This window comes from Haliotis rubra, unplaced genomic scaffold (assembly GCF_003918875.1).
Source record: "Haliotis rubra isolate DU_JTF1 unplaced genomic scaffold, ASM391887v1 Scf133, whole genome shotgun sequence".
In the NCBI taxonomy this organism is placed as follows: Eukaryota; Metazoa; Mollusca; class Gastropoda; order Lepetellida; family Haliotidae; genus Haliotis; species Haliotis rubra.
In genome coordinates, this window is record NW_025765259.1 from 1,051,606 (window position 1) to 1,075,653 (window position 24,048).

The 24,048-nt window shown below is 45.5% G+C and overlaps 1 protein-coding gene across 2 annotated transcripts in view; it reads right to left on the reverse strand.

The window, feature by feature from the left end:
* Positions 1–2,723: 2,723 nt before the first annotated feature.
* Positions 2,724–24,048, reverse strand: part of LOC124267671 — a 77,689-nt gene continuing 56,364 nt past the window's right edge. The window contains exons 4-13 of one of the 2 annotated variants that reach the window (XM_046702642.1): positions 21,834–21,914; positions 21,259–21,300; positions 19,275–19,391; positions 18,756–18,905; positions 16,209–16,421; positions 15,724–15,768; positions 15,293–15,535; positions 12,176–12,205; positions 11,496–11,990; positions 2,724–5,535 (exon numbers count right to left, since the gene is read on the reverse strand). In XM_046702642.1, coding sequence (XP_046558598.1) covers positions 4,868–5,535; positions 11,496–11,990; positions 12,176–12,205; positions 15,293–15,535; positions 15,724–15,768; positions 16,209–16,421; positions 18,756–18,905; positions 19,275–19,391; positions 21,259–21,300; positions 21,834–21,914 — 2,084 coding nt within the window. In that variant the 3' untranslated portion in view covers positions 2,724–4,867. Of the gene's footprint in view, positions 5,536–11,495; positions 11,991–12,175; positions 12,206–15,292; positions 15,536–15,723; positions 15,769–16,208; positions 16,422–18,755; positions 18,909–19,274; positions 19,392–21,258; positions 21,301–21,833; positions 21,915–24,048 lie in introns of both variants that reach the window. The other variant, XM_046702641.1, reaches the window with a different exon arrangement.

Consider the following 24,048-nt stretch of genomic DNA (forward strand, 5'->3'; position numbering starts at 1 on the left):
GCAGTGAAGGTCACACCTTCATTACAGATGTGGAGCCCTGAAGGTCACACCTTCATAACAGACGTGGAGCCGGAAGGTCACACCTTCATTACATATGTGGAGCAGTGAAGGTCACACCTTCATTACAGATGTGGAGCCGGGAGATCACACCTTCATTACATATGTGGAGCAGTGAAGGTCACACCTTCATTACAGATGTGGAGCCCTGAAGGTCACACCTTCATAACAGACGTGGAGCCGGAAGGTCACACCTTCATTACAGACGTGGAGCCCTGAAGGTCACACCTTCATTACAGATGTGGAGCAGTAAAGGTCACACCTTCATTACAGACGTGGAGCCCTGAAGGTCACACCTTCATTACATACGTGGAGCCCTGAAGGTCACACCTTCATTACATACATGGAGCCCTGAAGGTCACACCTTCATTACAGATGTGGAGCAGTGAAGGTCACACCTTCATAACAGACATGGAGCCGGAAGGTCACACCTTCATTACAGACGTGGAGCCGGAAGGTCACACCTTCATAACAGACGTGGAGCCCTGAAGGTCACACCTTCATTACATACGTGGAGCCCTAAAGGTCACACCTTCATAACAGATGTGGAGCCCTGAAGGTCACACCTTCATTACATACGTGGAGCCCTAAAGGTCACACCTTCATAACAGACATGGAGCCGGAAGGTCACACCTTCATTACAGACGTGGAGCCGGAAGGTCACACCTTCATAACAGACGTGGAGCCCTGAAGGTCACACCTTCATTACATACGTGGAGCCCTGAAGGTCGGTCACACCTTCATTACAGATGTGGAGCCCTAAAGGTCACACCTTCATAACAGACGTGGAGCCGGAAGGTCACACCTTCATTACAGACGTGGAGCCCTGAAGGTCACACCTTCATTACAGACGTGGAGCCGGAAGGTCACACTTTCATAACAGACGTTGAGCCCTGAAGGTCACACCTTCATTACATACGTAGAGCCCTGAGGGTCACACCTTCATTACATACATGGAGCCCTAAAGGTCACACCTTCATTACAGATATGGAGCCCTAAAGATCGCACCTTCATTACAGACGTGGAGCAGTGAAGGTCACACCTTCATTACAGATGTGGAGCCCTAAAGGGCACATCTTCATTACATATGTGGAGCCCTAGAGGTCACACCTTCATAACATGTGTGGAGCCCTAAAGATCGCACCTTCATTACAGACGTGGAGCAGTGAAGGTCACACCTTCATTACAGATGTGGAGCCCTGAAGGTCACACCATAACAGACGTGGAGCCGGAAGGTCACACCTTCATTACAGACGTGGAGCCCTGAAGGTCACACCTTCATAACAGACGTGGAGCCTGAAGGTCACACCTTCATTACAGACGTGGAGCCCTGAAGGTCACACCTTCATTACAGACGTGGAGCCATGAAGGTCATGAACCTTCATAACAGACGTGGAGCCTTGAAGCTCATATCTTCATTACAAACATGTTAAACGTTCTAAATATTTATTGCAATATATGAAAGGCAACTCCAAAGAATAACCAACCTTGACTATCCCACGGAAGAGATTAATTAATACGAATGTGCTTATAGATCACAAAGAAATAGTGATAACAGATGTGAAGAAGCACAGAAATATATGGATCAAGTCAAAGAAGTGTTTTCCTTGTTGACGCAAATGGCTAAAGCTGATTGAAGATTGCTCGGCATGGAGAGGAGGTTGACAATTTGAATGTTCAACCCATCACTTGTGTCATACAGTCTTGTAAGTATTTGATATTCTAAATCTAAAGGTATAGATATCAGTGTGAAACAAGTTTTCACTTGTCTCTTTTATTTCTACCTGGCGCAAGGGAATTAGGTATTAGGTATCTTCGATATTCCTGCAGTTGAAGTTCAACTTCTTGGAAAATCAATTCATATACTACTATATACCGCAATTCCAGCAGAAACCCCGATTCAGGTGCACAGAAAAGCAGATCTGAATAAGGGGAGCACTAAAAAATCGGGCCCAGTCATATGATTGCTCCTTTCCTAAATAGTCCAGGAGGAGGCAGCTGAAAAATTTGAAATCGTAGCCTCCCAAGTACTGATTTTGTTTGACACTATTTTCAGTTAGTATGATGTCATGGTCTCATGAAATGGCCTGTAATACTCGCAGATTGTGGTATCAGGGTTTTTACAGGCCATTATATGTCTTAGCCACAAATTTCAGAGGGATGGTGTTAATGATACAATGTCATACAAGAATGGAGCCCTGCAAGTCGCACCTTCAGTACAAGAACAGAGCCCTGAAGGTCGCACCTTCAGTACAAGAACAGAGCCCTGAAGGTCAAACCTTCAGTACAAGAACAGAGCCCTGAAGGTCAAACCTTCAGTACAAGAACAGAGCCCTGAAGCTCAAACCTTCAGTACAGGAACAGAGCCCTGAAGGTCAAACCTTCAGGACAAGAACAGAGCCCTGAAGGCCAAACCTTCAGTACAAGAACAGAGCCCTGAAGGCCAAACCTTCAGTACAAGAACAGAGCCCTGAAGGCCAAACCTTCAGTACAAGAACAGAGCCCTGAAGGTCAAACCTTCAGTACAAGAACAGAGCCCTGAAGGTCAAACCTTCAGTACAAGAACAGAGCCCTAAAGGTCACACCTTCAGTACAAACAATATTTATGTAATGGGGAAGTGTACTTCATTTAGCGGAGGCAACCAGAGACAACCCAGACTACCAGCTGAAAAGAAATATACTTTATTGCAACAATAGGAATAATAAGCAACAGTGTGCATTTTGTAACATAATAACCAATGTTTGTTGTATCACAGATCTAAATAGAAACACGAGGGGAACTACCTTGGTATAAAACAAACTAGTGTCTACTTCTAGAAGTCGTATGTCAATCTCTACTAGTACAATAGTCAACAGTGCAGGTGTATGTACGCGCTACAGATCTACATGCAGATGGCGCTCTCTCGCACTGCGCACGCATACACTCCAACCTCGCAAGTAGACTGACAGGCAGTTATTTTGACGGTGCAGTATCATGTTTTGATCAGGAAACATTGGATTAATTTGTATGCGATGGTAGCAGAACTTGTGCTCTGTAGCTCACTAAAACTGCACAAAACCGAAAGTTTCTGGATATAAAACGTGTTCAACGATGCGTTTGTATGCTTACAGCTTTTGGTTATATCTACTGCCTCAAGACATCCTCGACTTGTACTTTCACCATCACTGTACGTTTTACATCTCTCAGGCCCTTGTCACATCAGACTTGACCAACCCGACGGTTCCAATTCCGTCCCAACAACCCCCATATCCTCCAGACACCCCCTAGACCCGACAACCAGTAGGCCAGTCCTAAACCCTTCCTTGAATATTCAAACGCGCCTGGATTTCATACCCAGTTCCTTCAGACGCCCCCAAAATCTGTAAACATCCCTAGATTCACATAAAACGCTGGTCTTCCTGACTTCCAATGACTCCCCGCACCTTGAAACACCCCAGACTCCACATCACGTATAGTTAGCCTTTCATCAAATCATCCTAACAGCGCTTAGTATTCTCTGAGATGGACGAGATCACTCCGACATGACTAGATCTTTCTGACGTCACCTAGATCCTTCGGACATTCGCGCCTAGATCCTTCGGACATTCGCGCCTAGATCCTTCTGGCAACCTGGCATCCTTTCTGAAACCACCATCAGTCACGTAGCTGTAGAAATAGTGCAATGCAAACACGCAACAAATAAATCCTTGACGTGCTGAGCGCTAAATTTAAAAATATCAATTTCATTTAATGACGGTGAGTTGTCTCGTTGGAATGAGGAGAGTACACAAGTCTACTGATATCTGTACATATGACACACTTAACACAGAGAGAGGACTAGCAGCATGTAACACATATCAATATACAGAACGATGGGGATATATATGTATATGAAGCTGTCAAATATGTATCAACGAACCAGACTTCCAATACAACTGATATGAATAAGTAAATAATTGTACATGGACCCTGTATCTTGCCTTGACAGATTCAGTCTCTTGTTTTGTGAGTGATAGATTCTGTCGCTGACAGACCTTGCCAAGAGCTTTGTGGGTGATTGTCACTATGTCTTTAACACCAAGGTTGCGTGACACCATCATCACGTGATCACTACTATGACGTAATAACTGCGCCGGTTGTACGCCTTGGCGTTACCTGTCTCTGTGACATGGCGGCAACTGGTCAAGAAACGAGACACGCCACGTCAGCGCGGTGCCACCTGTCTGGTTGATGGGTCACGTACTGGGATTGCCGGGTAATATCAAGACACAAATATTCAGCATCTAACATCCATGGACTAAAGCCGATCACAGAAACATTGGAACGTAAAAGAGAGACATCCATTGTGAATTACCGCAATCCACCACAAGGGAGACAACCCACACGGTATTCTGTCTCCTCTGCTACTCCCGGATTGACCAGTGGGTCACATGACATATGATTACGATTACGACATCAAAAGCTACGACTACAGGGGCACTGGTCGCTGCACGGAGGACCAGTCCAGTGCCTCACAAATTCATTCAGATGATTCCTCATCATCAGCACAACGCAGCAGCCGACTGAAGCGGCGGTATAATTCCCATGATACGATTCCTAATGAGTAAACTAATCGGTTATCTTGTGGCAAGCAGTTATATTCTTCAGATGAACATTCCTTCACAACATCAACATCCGCATCTGTTCCTCGTGTTTCACAAGGTTTACATCCAACACAAAGAGTACTGTATATGATCTTCGGGCTACTTCTAAACCGGAAGATGTATAACATCTTAATGATCCATAATTTGACCGATGATAAGTTTGATTTTAACAAATAGTCCGTCACATCTACAAGTTGATAGACCGTGACACGTCATTCCTGAGCTCTGCACACGACCCCTCCCCTGCAGGGAAGATACGCAGGTTGACGTCCCGCTTCCTGACCTTGTACATGTCTTGAAGGATGGACTCCAGTCGCAGCACCGGAGCCACAATGACGGGGTCGTCGCCGATGTTGCGGGCGTAAACGGAGAAAGACTGGACTTTGTCGTCCCTGAAACAGCAGACTGCTGACCAGAAAAGATCGGGTACGTGGACATCATTGCCAATAGTGATCTCAGGGTCCTTGGAAGGCACAGCGCCGGAAGCTATATACATCTCTGGTCGCGACGGGCCTGTCGTCGGGTCCACGTCGACGGGAATCTTGCAGTGGTTGATGGCGTAAGACCTTATCTCCGCGACAGCATGGCGCCAGGCCGAGTACAGTGATGGATGCATTGGAGCAGCGTTGGTCAAGGTGAAGGTCGAAAGTTTGGCGTCTACGTCAGCTCCGACGAGCTCTGGCCACATAAGATGCGCGATTCGGTAACCGGACATGTCGTAGTCGACGGGGAGCGCCTGTTTCATGCCGAGGTCACAGTCCCAGTCCGTGTTACATTTCAGGGAGTCTGACATCGTGGCCAAACCGCGCTCCCTCTTGAGCAGCCAGCTGAACGTCATTGGCTCATCAATTAGACCTGGAACAGACACCAACATATCATCTAGGTGGGCATGAACAATATACGTCATTTACAATACACTGTTTTAAGTATTATCTTAGGAAGATGTGTGAAACTGTGATATGCTGACAAAGAAACATGATTATGGTATGAGTACTAAATACGAAACTAATAGGACCTAAATACGAAATGTTGGATTACCTTGAGCTCTTAACCAATTCACGAAGAGAGATACAGTTAAACACACACGCACGCACTCACGCACGCACACACACACACACACACTGTAGCACGCACCCCCTCCCCAACACTCATACACACACACGCACATTTACTGACAGGGGGTTTTACTGATGCCAATTTAAGACTGCGTCTAATCAATAATTCACATGGATATTGGTAAGTTTCTCGTTCTCCCAAATCTGCAAGTTTACAAGGCAAGGTTTCAATAACGCTGTAATATATATTCTCTGTATTCCACTGTGTCCAGTTTTCAGAGTCTTATGCCCGAGACTGCCAGCCCACTGTCTCCCCATCTCTCAGCTGTCGGATGGCATCTTCAGGCGCCATCTATTATCAATTGGGTGATCTACCACGATCCAATTGTCATCATTTTGCAGTTCCTCTCACAATTCATCACTTTACCCAAGTAGACTGTCCGCATCCGGACAGACATAACGGTTTATATCTAGGAGCGTAGCTCTTGGGACGGGGAACCTGGATGTGATTGTCCAGTAATTGGACAGCCCAGACTGGCCGATAGCAGAAATAAATTTGCACTGGCAGTGATTGAGTAACGTGGCGTGGACTGTCGAGGTGGGTAGATGTGAGCAATTGTCTGCACAACAGTCAGAGACAGGCAGAAGCTTTGCCTTCAGCCTCTCTGCTGACACTGCCTTCAACAATCAGGGACAAACCAGGGCTTGATTACAGGGCATTCGCAGCGCCGTGGACAACAAAGACAACAATTGCAGCCATAAATACCTATTCACACAAATGTACGTTGTGATTGTAGCGAGTGTCCACTGAAGACCGGATTCAATATGCCAGAAAATATGTGGTTTTCTTCTAATCTGGCCACGGACTTCTCGAGATTTTTCTAATACTACAAGCCAAAATATTTATATATATACTTGCTCAGTCACCACCGGCAATTAGCATTGTCTAAATGATATTTCGAATTTAGTTCGATCATGTTAAACAATCATGTTGTGTTGCCATGGTAACTGACATAATCACGGTCTTGCTGCCATGGGAACTAAATCAACCGTGTTCCTCAGGAATTGAAACAATCGTATTCTTGTAACCACTACAACTGAAGCTTTCATAATTTTTAGCAATGTAGAAAATTCGTGTCTCAGGATTAAATCAACTTAACGAGACATCTTTGACACCATTCCATTCCATCCTTGGTCAAACAATCAGAGAACAAATACATATAAATCTGCGAATGTCCTAAGGTATAATGTGGTTGATACAACTCCGGTGGAGAAGAGGAGGGCAGATACTGGCATGAAATGACACCTCGGTCAGGAGCTACTAACACCTCAGACACAGGGCTGGGCGTTATTCCATAATGACATTATGGGATGGTGTTATAGAATAGTGTGGTAGACATACAGTACACGGGAGACATACCTCGGACACATACTAGACAACATGGCTACCTCACAAGACGTTCAGCATTTCAGTCTGTCAGGGACACATCGGGCATTTAATAATTGGCAATTTGTAGACAGATTTAATATACGCCAGCTTCCAATTGACATTTATTGTAGATTTTGATTGATATTTGTTTCCTGTTTGATTAATTTAAATCACGTTATCAGCGTGAGGGCATGTTTGTCTGTACAAACTGTGTAAACTAGGACACAAGTACATGTGCTAGTTTGTACCAATCACGCCGGTTTTACAGCTTAACCAGATGTCATCGACGGTCGTTGCTCTTAGTCTCCTTGTCTCAGACAATGATTCTTGTATTATCGAACCAAATTAACACAGGGCCAGAGCCATATTTCTCTGTATTGAAAAATTCCATACGTTAGAAATCAAAGGTGTTTCATTACAAGACTTTAACGATCGTAATACATATTGTTTCCCCAATGTATAATATTCACCTCACGGCTGTCATTCTTGAAATATTCAATGTTCGACACTCAAAGTTACCCTCACACAGTCACAGTTAACCCTCCTCGACACTCACACAGTCACAGTTAACCCTCCTCTACACTCATACTGTCACAGTTAACCCTCCTGTACACTCACTGTCACAGTTAACCCTCCTCTACACTCACTGTCACAGTTAACCCCCTCTACACACACTGTCACAGTTAACCCTCCTCTACACTCACTGTCACAGTTAACCCTCCTCTACACTCACCGTCACAGTTAACCCTCCACCACACTCACTATCACAGTTAACCCTCCTCTACACTCACACTGTCACAGTTAACCCTCCTCTACAGTCACACTGTCAAAGTTAACCCTCCTCTACACTCACTATCACAGTTAACCCCCCTCTACACTCACTATCAAAGTTAACCCTCCATCACACTCACTGTCACAGTTGACCCTCCACCACATTCACTGTCACAGTTGACCCTCCTCTACACTCACACTGTCACAGTTAACCCTCCACCACACTCACTATCACAGTTGACCCTCCTCTACACTCACTGTCACAGTTAACCCTCCACCACACTCACTGTCACAGTTAACCCACCTCTACACTCACACTGTCAAAGTTAACCCTCACAGTTAACACTCTACACCCTTCCTGTCACAGTTAACCCTCCTCTAGCACTCACACTGTCACAGTTAACCCTCCCTTACACTCACTCAGTTAACCCTCCACACTCACTGTCACAGTTGACCCTCCTCTCTAGACTCACACTCTCACAGTTAACCCTCCACCACACCTCACCTCACAGTTAACCCTCCACCACATCACAGTTCACCCTCCTCTACACTCACACTGTCACAGTTAATCCTCCACCACACTCACTATCACAGTTAACCTCCTCTACACTCACACTCACAGTTAACCCTCCAACACCTCATACCGTCGTTAACCCTACTTTTACACCTCCTCTAACCACTCCTCACAGTTAACCCTCCTCTACACTCACTGTCACAGTTAACCCTCCTCTACACTCACACTGTCACAGTTAACCCTCCTCTACACTCACTGTCACAGTTAACCCTCCTCTACACTCACTGTCACAGTTAACCCTCCACCACACTCACTGTCACAGTTAACCCTCCACTTCACCTCTACACTCATACTGTCACAGTTAACCCTGACTGTCACAGTTAACCCCCTCTACACTCACTGTCACAGTTAACCTACCTTTACACTCACTGTCAGTTAACCCCTCTAGTTAACCGTCACAGTTTCTACACTCACACTATCACAGTTAACCCTCCACCACACTCACTGTCACAGTTAACCCTCCTCTACACTCACTCACAGTGTCACAGTCACACTGTCACAGTTAACCCTCCACACACTCACTGTCACAGTTAACCCTCCTCTATACTCACTGTCACAGTTAACCTCCCCTCTACACTCACTGTCACAGTTAAGTTAACCCCTACACTCACACTCACTGTCACAGTTAACCCCCCTCTACACTCACTGTCACAGTTAACCCTTCACCACACTCACTGTCACAGTTAACCCTCTACACTCACTGTCACAGTTAACCCTCCACCACACTCACTGTCACAGTTAACCCTCCACACACACTCACTGTCACAGTTAACCCTCCTCTACACTCACACTGTCACAGTTAACCCTCCTCTACACTCACACTGTCACAGTTAACCCTCCTCTACACTCACTGTCACAGTTAACCCTCCTCTACACACTCACTGTCACAGTTAACCCTCCTTCACACTCACTGTCACAGTTAACCCTCCTCTACACACACTCACACTGTCACAGTTAACCCTCCTCTACACTCACTGTCACAGTTGACCCTCCTCTACACTCACTGTCACAGTTAACCCTCCACCACACTCACTGTCACAGTTAACCCTCTATCACACTCACTGTCACAGTTGACCCTCCTCTACACTCACACTGTCACAGTTAACCCTCCACCACACTCACTATCACAGTTAACCCTCCTCTGCACTCACACTGTCACAGTTAACCCTCCACCACACTCACTGTCACAGTTAACCCTCCTCTACACTCACACTCTCTCACAGTTAACCCTCCACCACACTCACTATCACAGTTAACCCTCCTCTGCACTCTCACTGTCACAGTAAACCCTCCTCTACACTCACACTGTCAATGTTAACCCTCCCTTAGACTCACTGTCACAGTTAACCCTCCTCTACACACTCACTACCGTCACAGTTCTGGATTAACCTCCACCACACTCACTGTCACAGTTAACCAACCTCTACACTGTCACAGTTAACCCTCCTCTACACTGACTGTCACACACGCCTCTACACTGTCATCAGTTAACTCCTCACAGTTAACCCACCTCTACACTCCTCACTGTCACAGTTAACCCTCCTCTACACTCACTGTCACAGCTTAACCCTCCTCTACACTCACTGTCACTGTCACAGTTAACTACACTCACTGTCCTCACAGTTAACCCTCCACTACACTCACTGTCACAGTTACCCTCTCTACACTCACTCTCACAGTTAACCCTCCACCACACTCACTGTCACAGTTAACCCTCTCTACACTCACTGTCACAGTTAACCCACCTCTACACTCACTGTCAAAGTTAACCCACCTCTACACTCACTGTCAAAGTTAACCCTACTTTACACTCACTGTCACAGTTAACCCCCTCTACACTCACTGTCACAGTTAACCCTCCTTTACACTCACTGTCACAGTTAACCCCCTCTCTACACTCACTGTCACAGTTAACCCACCACCACACTCACTGTCACAGTTAACCCCCCTCTACACTCACTGTCACAGTTAACCCTCCTCTACACTCACTGTCACAGTTAACCCTCCACCACACTCCTCTACACTCACACTGTCAATGTTAACCCTCCTTTACACTCACTGTCACAGTTAACCCCTCTCTACACTCACTGTCAAAGTTAACCCTACTTTACACTCACTGTCACAGTTAACCCTCTCTACACTCACTGTCACAGTTAACCCTCCCTACACTCTCACACTCACTGTCACAGTTAACTGTCACCTCCTCTACACTCACTGTCACAGTTAACCCTCCTCTACACTCACTGTCACAGTTAACCCTCCTCTACACTCACTGTCACAGTTAACCCTCCTCTACACTCACACTGTCACAGTTAACCCTCCTCTACACTCACTGTCACAGTTAACCCTCCCCTCCTCACAGTTAACCCCTCACACACACTGTCACAGTTAACCCTCCTCTACACTCACACTGTCACAGTTAACCCTCCCTCTACACTCACTGTCACAGTTAACCCTCCTCTACACTCACACTGTCACAGTTAACCCTCCTCTACACTCACTGTCACAGTTAACCCTCCTCTACACTCACTGTCACAGTTAACCCTCCTCTACACTCAGTCACAGTTAACCCTCCACCACACTCACTGTCACAGTTAACCCTCCTCTACACTCACAGTCACTGTCACAGTTAACCCTCCTCTACACTCACACGGTCACAGTTAACCTCCTCTACACTCACTGTCACAGTTAGCCCTCCACCACACTCCCACTTCTACCCGTTCACACAATGCCAGTAATAAGGATATTACGCCGTTTTGCAAGATTCACACAATATTATGTTGTGCAACATGAGAAAGGGACAATATTGAACCCAAGAATCCATGGAGTTGAGAATATAACTGGACTACTGAACGCTCTAAACACGAGACTACTCAGATTCCAATACATAGATGAACCAAACACATTTGTCTGTAAAACACTGAAGAACATCACCTCAAAATTCTTTCCACATCAGTCCTGATCTCGTCTCTTCCATGTCACCTACCTCTCTCAATCATAAAGTCGGTCTTTGGCCAGGTGTCTTCACCAAGCTGCGTGACCTTGGCCAAGGACACAACGGGGATACGGCGGGCGGTGTCGTAGATAGTACCGTAGTATGCCGTCTTGTGTCCGAATACCTTCCCCCACTTGCTGTCGGGGGCGAATCTCTGACACAGGAAGGAGAAGGTGGAGTGGATGTCAGATATACCGGAGGGTATTCTGTTGCCGAGGATGAAGTCCTTCCAGCAGCTGTGGGTGTAGTCGCCGAGGTTCCTCTGTCGTCGGGCCAGCTTGGAGCCCTTGCACTTCCGTGATGACTTGCAGATGTCCTGTAGGTGGCGCTTGCAGACATGCAGAGGAGTGTGGGATACCAAGAAGGCTTCCTGTTTGGAGCACCATCGTCTGAGATGGCCCTTGGACACGACCTGGGAAAGGTTGAAGCTGGAGAACACAATCTTCCTCCGCTTCAGGTCGTATAGGGAGTAGCGGCAGAAGTCTCCTGGAGGTACAGCAAGATAATAATGAGGTTCTTTTCGCATTGTGCATAAACATTCAGGCCAAACCAATAGATATGGACAAACGTACTGACAAATATATAACTGCGATCCCGATGACGACAACGATGGTGTTTATTATTAGAATTATTATTGCTAGTGGTAGTGTTGGTCGTGGTAGTTGTCTTACCTCCATTCGCTGCTGGGCCAAACGTCATCTCTGCAATGAACGAATCAAGTATGAATTCAACTGAATATGAAAAATACGTCTCAAACTACAATTCGGAGTGTTATATTTGTAAATGAAGTGTTGTTCTCGTGGTCAATGACGGTGCCAGCAACACAGATTTCCTTGATAAACATCACATTTGAAACAGCTATAACTAGATTACACCGGCGTGGTGACCAATAACATTCTCTCCCCAACATACCTACCCTGCCTGTCAGATGTTGCGTCACATAATACAATTAAAAAACTGACAAAAAATTCATTCTCATTGGAGTCTCTGACCCATCGATGCGTTGTAGGAGCGTGTCGGGTGTTCGGGTCCAATTTGGTGCTTCACAACTCACTAACCTTATTACCGTCCTTACTTCACTAACCTTATTACTCATATCTTTGTTATAGATGTGTCTGTAAGAGAGGTGTGTAATATGTTGTCTGCATATGTAATGTGTCGTTATCACGTTTGTGTCTAGGACATTCATACATTCATAGCATTTTCAGAGTAGACATAACAACTCACAGAAACAATATATAGGAACTTCTAAACGTTCTACTTTCAGGAAGGTTTTGTTATCCCCCGCCGCGCGTTTAGCGCGAAGCGGGGGATATAGTAGTAGGCTCCGTCTGTCCGTCCGTACGTACGTACGTACGTCCGTACATACGAATTGGAATATCTTAAGAACAGTTCTCTAGATTCTTTTCATATTTGGTAACTAGGTTCATCACAGTATAAGAAAGGTCCAAGTCAGGTTTGGTGACCTTGACCTTCATTTCAAGGTCACAAGGGGACTTTCACGTTTTACCTGCATGTTAAGCTATCTCAAGAACCGTTAACTGGATTTTCTTCATATTCAATACGAAGCTTTATCTAGGGAAGGCGCAGGGCCCAGTCGATTTTGGTGACCTTCACATAATTTTCAAGGTCATGGCGACACTTTGAAGATTTCAGCATATTAACTCGCAGGTTATGCTTGTCAGCGAGATACCTAAAGAACCATTAACTGGAGTTTCTTCATATTTGACACCAAGCTTCATCCAGGGAAGGCGCAGGGCCCAGTCGATTTTGGTGACCTTCACTTAAGTTTCAAGGTCACAGCGACACTTTGACGATTTCAGCATGTTAACCTGAATTGTCAGCAAGATATTTCAAGAACGGTTCACTGGATTTTCTTCAGACTTTCAAGACTTCCCTTAAATGTTTTTCAATAAGCAATTTCTTTCGTACTATTTTTGTATATTTCATACACTATGACATTCATGTCAAGGTCAAAGTCACTCTTGAAAATATGTGTGTGTTTGAACACCTAAAGAGCAAGATATCAAGAGAGGTTGACTGGTCATGTTTTTGTTGACATTTAACTTAAACTTTCATTACTTTATAAGTTTGATTTGATAATTTGCGGCGGGGGATTATGTCACCTTAGTGACAATGCTTGTTTAATTTCGTTTTCGAGATCAGACAGGCTTACTTTGGTGTGTTGCTCACTTACACTGAAGCCTCGCCGCTGGTCGGTTCATTGGACAGTTCAGCTGACGCGGTGTCGAGTGTAGGTGTTACAAGATCATTGTGTTACAAGATCTTCAAGATCAATGGGTGATACGATAGACAGAACACAGCTGACGTTGTGGTACAGATCGAGTGTGTGAACCAGTGGGTGTGTGTGAGTGAGTTAGTATGTTTTTTACGCCGTTTTTAGCAATATTCCAGCAATATCACGGCGGGGGACACCACAAATGGGCTTCACACATTATGCCCATGTGGGGAATCGAACCCGGGTCTTCGGCGTGACGAGCGAACGTTTTAACCACTAGGCTACCCCACCGCCCCGAGGGTGTGTATGAACCAGTGAGGGTGTGTATGAACCAGTGAGGGTGTGTGTGAACCAGTGAGGGTGTGTGTGAACCATCGAGGGAATGTGTGAACCATCGAGGGAATGTGTGAACCAGTGAGGGTGTGTGTGAACCAGTGAGGGTGTTCGTGAACCAGTGAGGGTGTGTGTGAACCAGTAAGGGTGTGTATGAACCAGTAAGGGTGTGTGTGAACCAGTGAGGGTGTGTGTGAACCAGTGAGGGTGTGTATGAACCAGTGAGGGTGTGTGTGAACCAGTGAGGGTGTGTGTGAACCATCGAGGGAATGTGTGAACCAGTGAGGGTGTGTGTGAACCAGTGAGGGTGTGTGTGAACCAGTGAGGGTGTTCGTGAACCAATGAGGGTGTGTGTGAACCAGTGAGGGTGTGTGTGAACCAGTAAGGGTGTGTGTGAACCAGTGAGAATGTGTGTGAACCAGTGAGGGTGTGTATGAACCAGTGAGGGTGTGTGTGAACCAGTAAGGGTGTGTGTGAACCAGTGAGGGTGTGTGTGAACCAGTGAGGGTGTGTGTGAACCAGTGAGGGTGTGTGTGAACCAGTGAGGGTGTGTGTGAACCAGTAAGGGTGTGTGTGAACCAGTGAGGGTGTGTGTGAACCAGTGAGGGTGGTGAACCAGTGTGTGTGAACCAGTGAGGGTGTGTGTGAACCAGTGAGGGTGTGTGTGAACCAGTGAGGGTGTGTGTGAACCAGTGAGGGTGTGTGTGAACCAGTGAGGGTGTGTGTGAACCAGTAAGGGTGTGTGAACCAGTGAGGGTGTGTGTGAACCAGTGAGGGGTGTGTGAACCAGTGAACCAGTGAGGGTGTGTATGAACCAGTGAGGGTGTGTGTAAACCAGTGAGGGTGTGTGAACCAGTGAGGGTGTGTGTGAACCAGTAAGGGTGTGTGTGAACCAGTGAGGGTGTGTGTGAACCAGTAAGGGTGTGTGTGAACCAGTGAGGGTGTGTATGAACCAGTGAGGGTGTGTGTGAACCAGTAAGGGTGTGTGTGAACCAGTGAGGGTGTGTGTGAACCAGTGAGGGTGTGTGTGAACCAGTGAGGGTGCGTAGGAACCAGTGAGGGCAAGTGTGAACTGGCAGCGCCTCGAATACTGGGGCTTTATGTAAGCCTGGTAGAGCCCTGACGATTCACATATATCGACTGTTAGGGTAATTCTAAGCTTTAAGCATGCGTATAAGTACTCCAGCATGTAGGTATCTCTGTCATGAGGTCGCACCTGCGTTGTTGACGTCTCGCACGTCAACACCATCACATCTGTACGAGAACTTCCCATTGGTGGATCCATTCCACGATCTGCACGATCCCTGGTCCCGGATGTTGCAGGATCGAACCTCGACCCTAGGACCCCGGCACGACACCATCTTGCCCAAAGAATTCCCGTCGATGTCACATGACCGGAAGCGGATATCTACATCACCTGATGCTACCCATGGCGACCAACTCCCCCACATTGCTTTTGCTGAAATAAATGTGGTATATAAACGTTTGGAATAATGTCTCTTGTACTGTGTCAATGATAAATAGACTATATACCATATTATTTAAGAATATTTCAGTTAATATAATTATGTGTCTTATGAACAGAATAGTTTGGTTTGGTTTGGTTTACGATGCCACGGTGTAGGTGATTCATCCATAACAACGCACCGTTCTTCTCGGGGCATAGCGGGGCTCCACCCTGGGAGTCTTGGCCTGCAATGGAAAATATAATTTCAGAAAGTATTTACTTACGAACCGCAAACCGTTTCGTAATGCATTACACGACCTACATAGTATGATATGGCTTTAGATTGCACTGGGTGATGACCTCATCCTGGCTACTCTCGTCAGCTCTTTCTATACTTCTCACACTCTGGGGGCACGGGGGCCCCGGCTTCTGCAGAGCCGTAATTTGCTGTGCACATATAGAGATGCGACGCTTGGACAGAAGCCAGTGATCCTACTTCATCCAGTTACACTGCTGGTAAGGACTGCTACATCACTTCAGGATTTCCTTCCACAATAGTCTGAGATGCCGTGATGTAAATGTGAAGCGACGTACAATTGAATTCTCTCACACAATCGTGCACAACCTTCCTTAGAGCCACCATAACCACGGCACAACCGGTACACCACTCCCGACCTACACTTACACTTCTTGTTGTGGTCTGGGGTGATGTTGTCCTGACTCTGACAGGCCTGTAGCTGCATCTCGCACCTGTTTCTGTACCACTGACCGTCACTGCCACAGATAGGGCGCGTGGCTCGACCAGTGCAGTTGATGGAGCATGCGCACGCGACACTGTCTCCATCAGCCTTGCAGATGCCGCCGTACAGACAGGTGACGTCATCACATGGACTACCGTCTGAAACACATTGTACAGGTCACAGACAAGCAAGTGACATCATCACATGGACTACCGTCTGAAACACATCGTACAGGTCACTAACAAGCAAGTGACGTCATCACATGGACTACCGTCTGAAACACATTGTACAGGTCACTAACAAGCAAGTGACGTCATCACATGGACTACCGTCTGAAACACATTGTACAGGTCACTAACAAGCAAGTGACGTCATCACATGGACTTCAGACTGAAACACATTGTACAAAACACTAACAAGGAATTGACGTCATCACATGGACTACCGTCTGAAACACATTGTACAGGTCACTAACAAGCAAGTGACGTCATCACATGGACTACCGTCTGAAACACATTGTACAGGTCACTAACAAGCAAGTGACGTCATCACATGGACTACCGTCTGAAACACATTGTACAGGTCACTAACAAGCAAGTGACGTCATCACATGGACTACCGTCTGATACACATTGTACAGGTCACTAACAAGCAAGTGACGTCATCACATGGACTACCGTCTGAAACACATCGTACAGGTCACTAACAAGCAAGTGACGTCATCACATGGACTACCGTCTGAAACACATCGTACAGGTGACTAACAAGCAAGTGACGTCATCACATGGACTACCGTCTGAAACACATTGTACAGGTCACTAACAAGGAAGTGACGTCATCACATGGACTACCTATACATAGTAAAGACCACTTACGTCTGAAACAGCAGTCCTGGCTAGGTATTCTCGAAACGTTCATAACCCTACGAACTTCTTAAGACCATTCCTAAAACATTGGCTACGATTAAAGTTATGAATTCTTATAACTACGAACATTTCGAGAATAAGGGCCCCGATGTTGTGTTCTTTTCAAGGTAGTATGACAAAGTAATCGTAACTAATGTAGTTCTGGCAAGACTGCTGTAATTTGTGAAGTAATGTCACCGTTGTGTTATACCTGGTGTAGTACTAACAGCCTTATTATTACTTGGGTACAACCGGAGTACTACTTATCATGTTGAGTGGACAGTCACACAGAACGTTAAACATCAAAATCTACTGGAACGAAATGAAGAGAGACGTCCCACGTATAGTTTATGCCAGTTGATGTGAGCTATGGCTGTACTGACATTTGAATCGCTGTATCTGAAGTTGCCGTTATATCCCTAACGTTCCTGGCATTTAGTGTGTTAGTGACTTTAAATATTTACGCGTGTCCATTGTGAAACCCAGACCTCCAGTATCTAATGATGCCAAATTACAAAGGAGGCCAGAGTAAAGAGAAACTAACTGACATTTATAGTCTCCCCTCCTCGACACCTTAATGATTTCATACCGGCACTATAATTACGGGGATAATAACACGTCCACGGGGTCTACTTCACCGTCGTAGTTGAGGTTGCCGTATCTGCCGTGTCAAGTTGCCACGTTCACCAGTGATATACAGTGACGCGCCGCAACATAAGTGACAGCACCGACGGCAGAGACGGCATGCTGCAAGCGGCCAGATAGACTTGCCTGGTCTGACGGTCTGTGCTCAAACGATCCAGATTCACTTCTTGTTGGGTGCAAAGTTCTACACTCAATACAGCCAGACTTACTTCTTTGGTGTCGCGTTTTACACTCAATACAGCCAGACTGTCTTCTTTGGTGTCGCGTTCTACATCCAATACACCAAATCTAACTTGTCACAGAATATGTTGTTCTACAATCATACTGCCAGAGTGAGCTGCAGCAGGATACGCCAGATTGACATGTTACGGGCCATGAAGTCTGGCAAAGTGGCTACAAGCAGGTATTAAAGTTCACTGTTCATTAATTCACCGTGAGGTCCGCAGTAGATCAACTACACAATACTACTATACACGTGTTTGTTGTTATTCACCCATTAAGCAGTTTCCACCGGACTGGCCCTGGACCACATACACAATTCAAGTTTCAGGTTGGCTGTCAGCTGTCCGTGAACTAGGAACTAAACCTGTCAGTCTACACATACACCACAAGGTGGTAGCACAAGTTTCAGGTTGGCTGTCAGCTGTTCGTGAACTGGGAACTAAACCTGTCAGTCCACACATACACCACAAGGTGGTAACACTAGTTTCAGGTTGGCTGTCAGCTGTTCGTGAACTGGGAACTAAACCTGTCAGTCCACACATACACCACAAGGTGGTAACACAAGTTTCAGGTTGGCTGTCAGCTGTTCGTGAACTGGGAACTAAACCTGTCAGTCTACACATACACCACAAGGTGGTAACACAAGTTTCAGGTTGGCTGTCAGCTGTTCGTGAACTGGGAACTAAACTTGTCAGTCCACACAGACACTGTAGCACTTACCTCCAGCCCCAGCTTCCTGGATGATGTCGAGGAGGGCCGGGATCTCCTTCATCTTCTCCGTCGGGACAACGACTTTGGTGGTGGTTGGCATAGTTGAAGGTCGAAGTGAGGTTGTCTCGTACAGAGCCTCGTCTCCATCCTCATCGCCACCTTCTGGAACAGAGGGGTGTAGACGCACGTAGTAGCTACAGGCTTAGAGTGACCTCGTGGTGTATTCTAAAACCCCAGTTATGTCGATCCGTCCATATTTATGAATATTCCATCTGATGGCCCATGGTTAAAGTGCATGTGCGTCATGCTCGGTTACCTCTGAAGCCTCAGGTTTGGGTACCGGTGCAAGCATCTTACGGATGATAACTGGGATACACCTGATGGTTAAGGATAAAAATGTATGTGCTGGACGGCTGGGATACCCCTCAAGACCTTGGGTTTGGGTGTGTATACAGTAAGGTGATGGTTGGGGTACCCCTGATGCATTTGTGATAAGGTGTATGTACAGTTAGGCGATGGTTGGGGTACCTCTGATGGCCCAGTCAACCATGGAGTCGTCAGCAGCACCGTCGTCTCTTTCGTCCTCATCCTCGTTGTCGTCCACTATGGCGGATGTCGGCAGCAGCGACGTCGTCTCGGGGAACTCTGTGAAACATTCAGATCAGTGGGCATAGAGGAGGCGGTGAACGCTCGGGCGTCGTCATGGCTACATGCTTAAAGTCAGGTGAGCCTGACCCGACAGTATAAGATTCTGGCAATGTGTATGTATATTTAATCTTTCTGAGAGTGTACATTTGTCCGGCATACTGAACTCCCAATGACATGAATTGCAAATACGATTGTGCTAAGTTCGTCTAGCCTCTTCCTGGTAGATCCATGTAACAGAAATGTGATCTATATGCGACACTGTGGCTAATCTAGTTCTCCTGTAGCATCAGTAGAGAGTAGCACAGAAGTTGTACAAGCCAGAATTGTTTCACTTGTTGCTTCCAACCTTCTGTTAAGGCACTAACACCGACCTGTAACCTATATCAGGTTCCATAAAGGTACCTGTTGATGTTATGGCACTAACACCGACGTGTAACCTATATTAGGTTCCATAAAGGTACCTGTTGCAGTTAAGGCACCAACACCGACCTGTAACCTATATCAGGTTCCATAAAGGTACCTGTTGATGTTAAGGCACTAACACCGACCTGTAACCTATATCAGGTTCCATAAAGGTACCTGTTGCAGTTAAGGCACTAACACCGACCTGTAACCTATATCAGGTTCCATAAAGGTACCTGTTGATGTTAAGGCACTAACACCGACCTGTAACCTATATCAGGTTCATAAGGGGTTAAGGCACTAACACCGACCTGTAACCTATATCAGGTTCCATAAAGGGGCAGTTAAGGCACTAACACGACCTGTAACCTATATCAGGTTCCATAAAGGTACCTGTAACCTATATCAGGTTCCATAAAGGTACCCATATCAGGTTCCATAAAGGTACCTGTTGATGTTAAGGCACTAACACCGACCTGTAACCCATAAGGTTCCATAAAGGTACATGTTAAGGCACTAACACCGTTAACCTATATCAGGTTCCATAAAGGTACCTGTTGCAGTTAAGGCACCAACACCGACCTATCAGGTTCCATAAAGGTACCTGTTGCAGTTAAGGCACCAACACCGACCTGTAACCTATATCAGGTTCCATAAAGGTACCTGTTGCAGTTAAGGCACTAACACCGACCTGTAACCTATATCAGGTTCCATAAAGGTACCTGTTGATGTTAAGGCACTAACACCGACCTGTAACCTATATCAGGTTCCATAAAGGTACCTGTTGATGTTAAGGCACTAACACCGACCTGTAACCTATATCATCAGGTTAAGGCATAAACCGACCTGTAACCTATACCTGTTGATGTTAAGGCACCAACACCGACCTGTAACCTATATCAGGTTCCATAAACCTGTTGGTTAAGGCACTAACACCGACCTGTAACCTATTGCATGTTAAGGCACCAACACCGACCTGTAACCTATATCAGGTTCCATAATGGTACCTGTTGATGTTAAGGCACTAACACCGACCTGTAACCTATATCAGGTTCCATAAAGGTACCTGTTACTGTTAAGGCACTAACACCGACCTGTAACCTATATCAGGTTCCATAAAGGTACCTGTTACTGTTAAGGCACTAACACCGACCTGTAACCTATATCAGGTTCCATACAGGTACCTGTTGCAGTTAAGGCACAAACACGGACCTGTAACCTAGATCATGTTCCATAATGGTACCTGTTGATGTTAAGGCACTAACACCGACCTGTAACCTATATCAGGTTCCATAAAGCAACCTGAGCGTGTCTTCTACATGACACTGTGTACACGTCGCTCATTTTAGTGGGTCACACATTCGCCAGATTGCCCGCAATATGCAAGGTGTTCGTAATATGCAAGTTTAATGCTTCAAAATGTGTTGTGAGATGTCAAAGGGCAACTTTAAAGTTTGTTTACCTCTGGCGGTTGTCCTGGCCTCCTTATCTTGTGTTGTTGATTCTAAAAATGTTAAAAAGGAAAATGTAAGCTTTAAGTGACTCCAGAAATGTCGGTTTAGCGAGAGTGGTCAATTATAGAGAAGTCGGTATAGCAATAATGGTTGATTAAAGAGATGACAGTATAGCAATGTCGGTTGATTACAGAGCGTTATAGTAAGAATGGTTGCTTGCAGAGATGTCCGTTCAGAGAGTAGATGAATACAGAGGTGATGATATAGCAAAATTGGTTGAGAGATATCGCTGAAGAGAGTGATGTAATATAGAGAGGTCGTTAAAAAGAGAATGGTTGATTACTGAGATATACCAGTCGTGAAAGAATGACTTAGTACAGAGTTGTCGATACAAGAGGTTTCCGTTTATCGAGAGGCCCGTATAGAGGGAGGTTCTGGGTATCAAAATCTGGTATAGGAATAGGTTCTGCTTACACAGGCACTGAATGTCAAGAGGCTGGAATAGAAATAGTTTCTGTTTACTGAGAGGCTGGTATATAGAGGTTTAGAATGTCGAGAGACCGTCGTACAGACATATGGTCACCTGTGATTGGCTTTGTTGTTGTAGTAGACGCTGTTGTAGATGTAGACAATGTCGATGGTTTTGACGGTGTAAGTTTCGAACCTGAAACAACGTCAACAAAGCATTCACAAACACACGTTCATTTCAATGTCGTTTCTTTGGATGGATTGTTGGTCATTAAACAATGGCCAAGATTTGTATTCATGAACGGGATGAGTTAATTGATAAAAAACGTCTTTCTTGTATTCCTATTTACTTGGTCAGAGCTCTTCACAAAATAAATTTTGGCTCAAATATTTTGGTGTACATGAACGCAACTTGTTTGTTCTTACAGCATATTTTGATCATGTTCTTTAGATCAATGCTGGATCAGTGTCGGGCACAAACAGACCTGTGTGAGAATGACTACTAATAGAAGCAAGACAGCGATACATAGTAATGGTTAGAATACGCCTGGATCACATCCACAAACACTGGCGAAACGGTGCGGTCTTCATGACGGTACTTTGTGATGTATGAAATAATTATTTTGGCACAGGAAACCTTGAAATCACAGCACAAACATACGATGAACTCGTCTTTATCCGTGAGCGTGGCAAGAGTTTGCAAACAAGTTTGTTGAATTACGCCCCAAAAGTGGGAATTCTCTCTAATCATATCCCGTTGAATTTCTTCCATGTCCGTGTTTGAGAACGCTGGGCAGATATGACGTGTCTTTATTTCATATCAAAGAATTACAAAGTAAGTATGAACCGGGGATTTATTGATAGGACCCACGAGACTCAAAATCACCAGCACAAAATATTTCTGAATATCTTTTTACTCACTCACTCCGACATATAACTCGACCTAACGATGCAAAGAAACTACTGGCAACATAATTTCAAAATTTCATGTTCTTAAATTTTGGTATTCCAAAATGAGTTATCGTTCTAATGACATAAAACTGGCAGCTTTGGTGGTTTTAATAGCGTTTAAATCATATTAATATTTAACCGGTCGATAAAGCTGAAGTTTGGGACAAACCGACTTCCACACGCAAGGGAACCACTTGAAGCGAGGACTTGTGTGTTGAAGGTAATTCATGTCTGCTTATTGACCCCTAAATACAACCTTAATACATTCCCGTGATAATGTCACCCCAGCTAGACAAAGCCCAGTTGTATGGGGTCTTCCTGCAAACACTGGCGGAGATTAACGCTGATCACTGCAGTCACACTCGTAACCCCGTCCTACCTTGAAAAACATAATCAAATTCAGCATCCCTCTCCAAATGGCTCATCTATATGATTTATATGTTAAAGACAAGCATAGCCTATCGACATAAAGGAATAAATAATAAGGAGAGGCAATAAATTGTGATATCACATCTATCGATCGTCGTCCACGGTGTATTCGCCGTCAGCGTTGTGCGGCCGGGTGCAGTGGAACACGCGAGAACGATATTTAGAAACGGACTAGGTGAAATTGCTTTCATTTGACAGAGGGAGATTAGTTGATCCAGATGCAGGAAAGTGTATGTAGATGATGTGGTCTTGCACCACGTTGATGGTGCCGGCATCACAACCCTCTCGGAGGAGAATTTCTGGGGATTATCGTCCATGCCTTAATGTCGCCAGACAATAATCTAAAACGACATCAGTTTTATGTTTCCTTTCTTTTCGTACGTGAGGCATTCAATGTTTTCCTCATTACGGGGATGGAAGCCTCGACACAAAGAAAGGTTGGATGAGGGGGGCAGGGGTATTTCTCTTGGTCGCTGTAGGGCGGGATGATGCCGATGTCGACGTTCTATTTGAACCCAACTCACGCTTGTAATAAAGTAATGTTGCCTTATTGATGTAATCACCCCCTGGTTGTTATAACGTGAGGTGGATATGGGGCTGATACTGATGTGGATGATAAGGGATAATCTAGAGGTTGAGAGGGAGGTTGATGTGGAGGTTGATGTAGAGGTTGAGATGGAGGCTGATGTAGAGGTTGAGATGGAGGCTGATATAGAGGTTGATATAGAGGTTGAGAGGGAGGTTGATGTAGAGGTTGAGGTTGAGGTTGATATAGAGGTTGAGAGGGAGGGTGATACAGAGGTTGATGTAGAGGTTGATATAGAGGTTGAGAGGGAGGTTGATGTAGAGGTTGAGATGGAGGCTGATGTAGAGGTTGAGATGGAGGCTGATATAGAGGTTGATATAGAGGTTGAGAGGGAGGTTGATGTAGAGGTTGAGGTTGAGGTTGA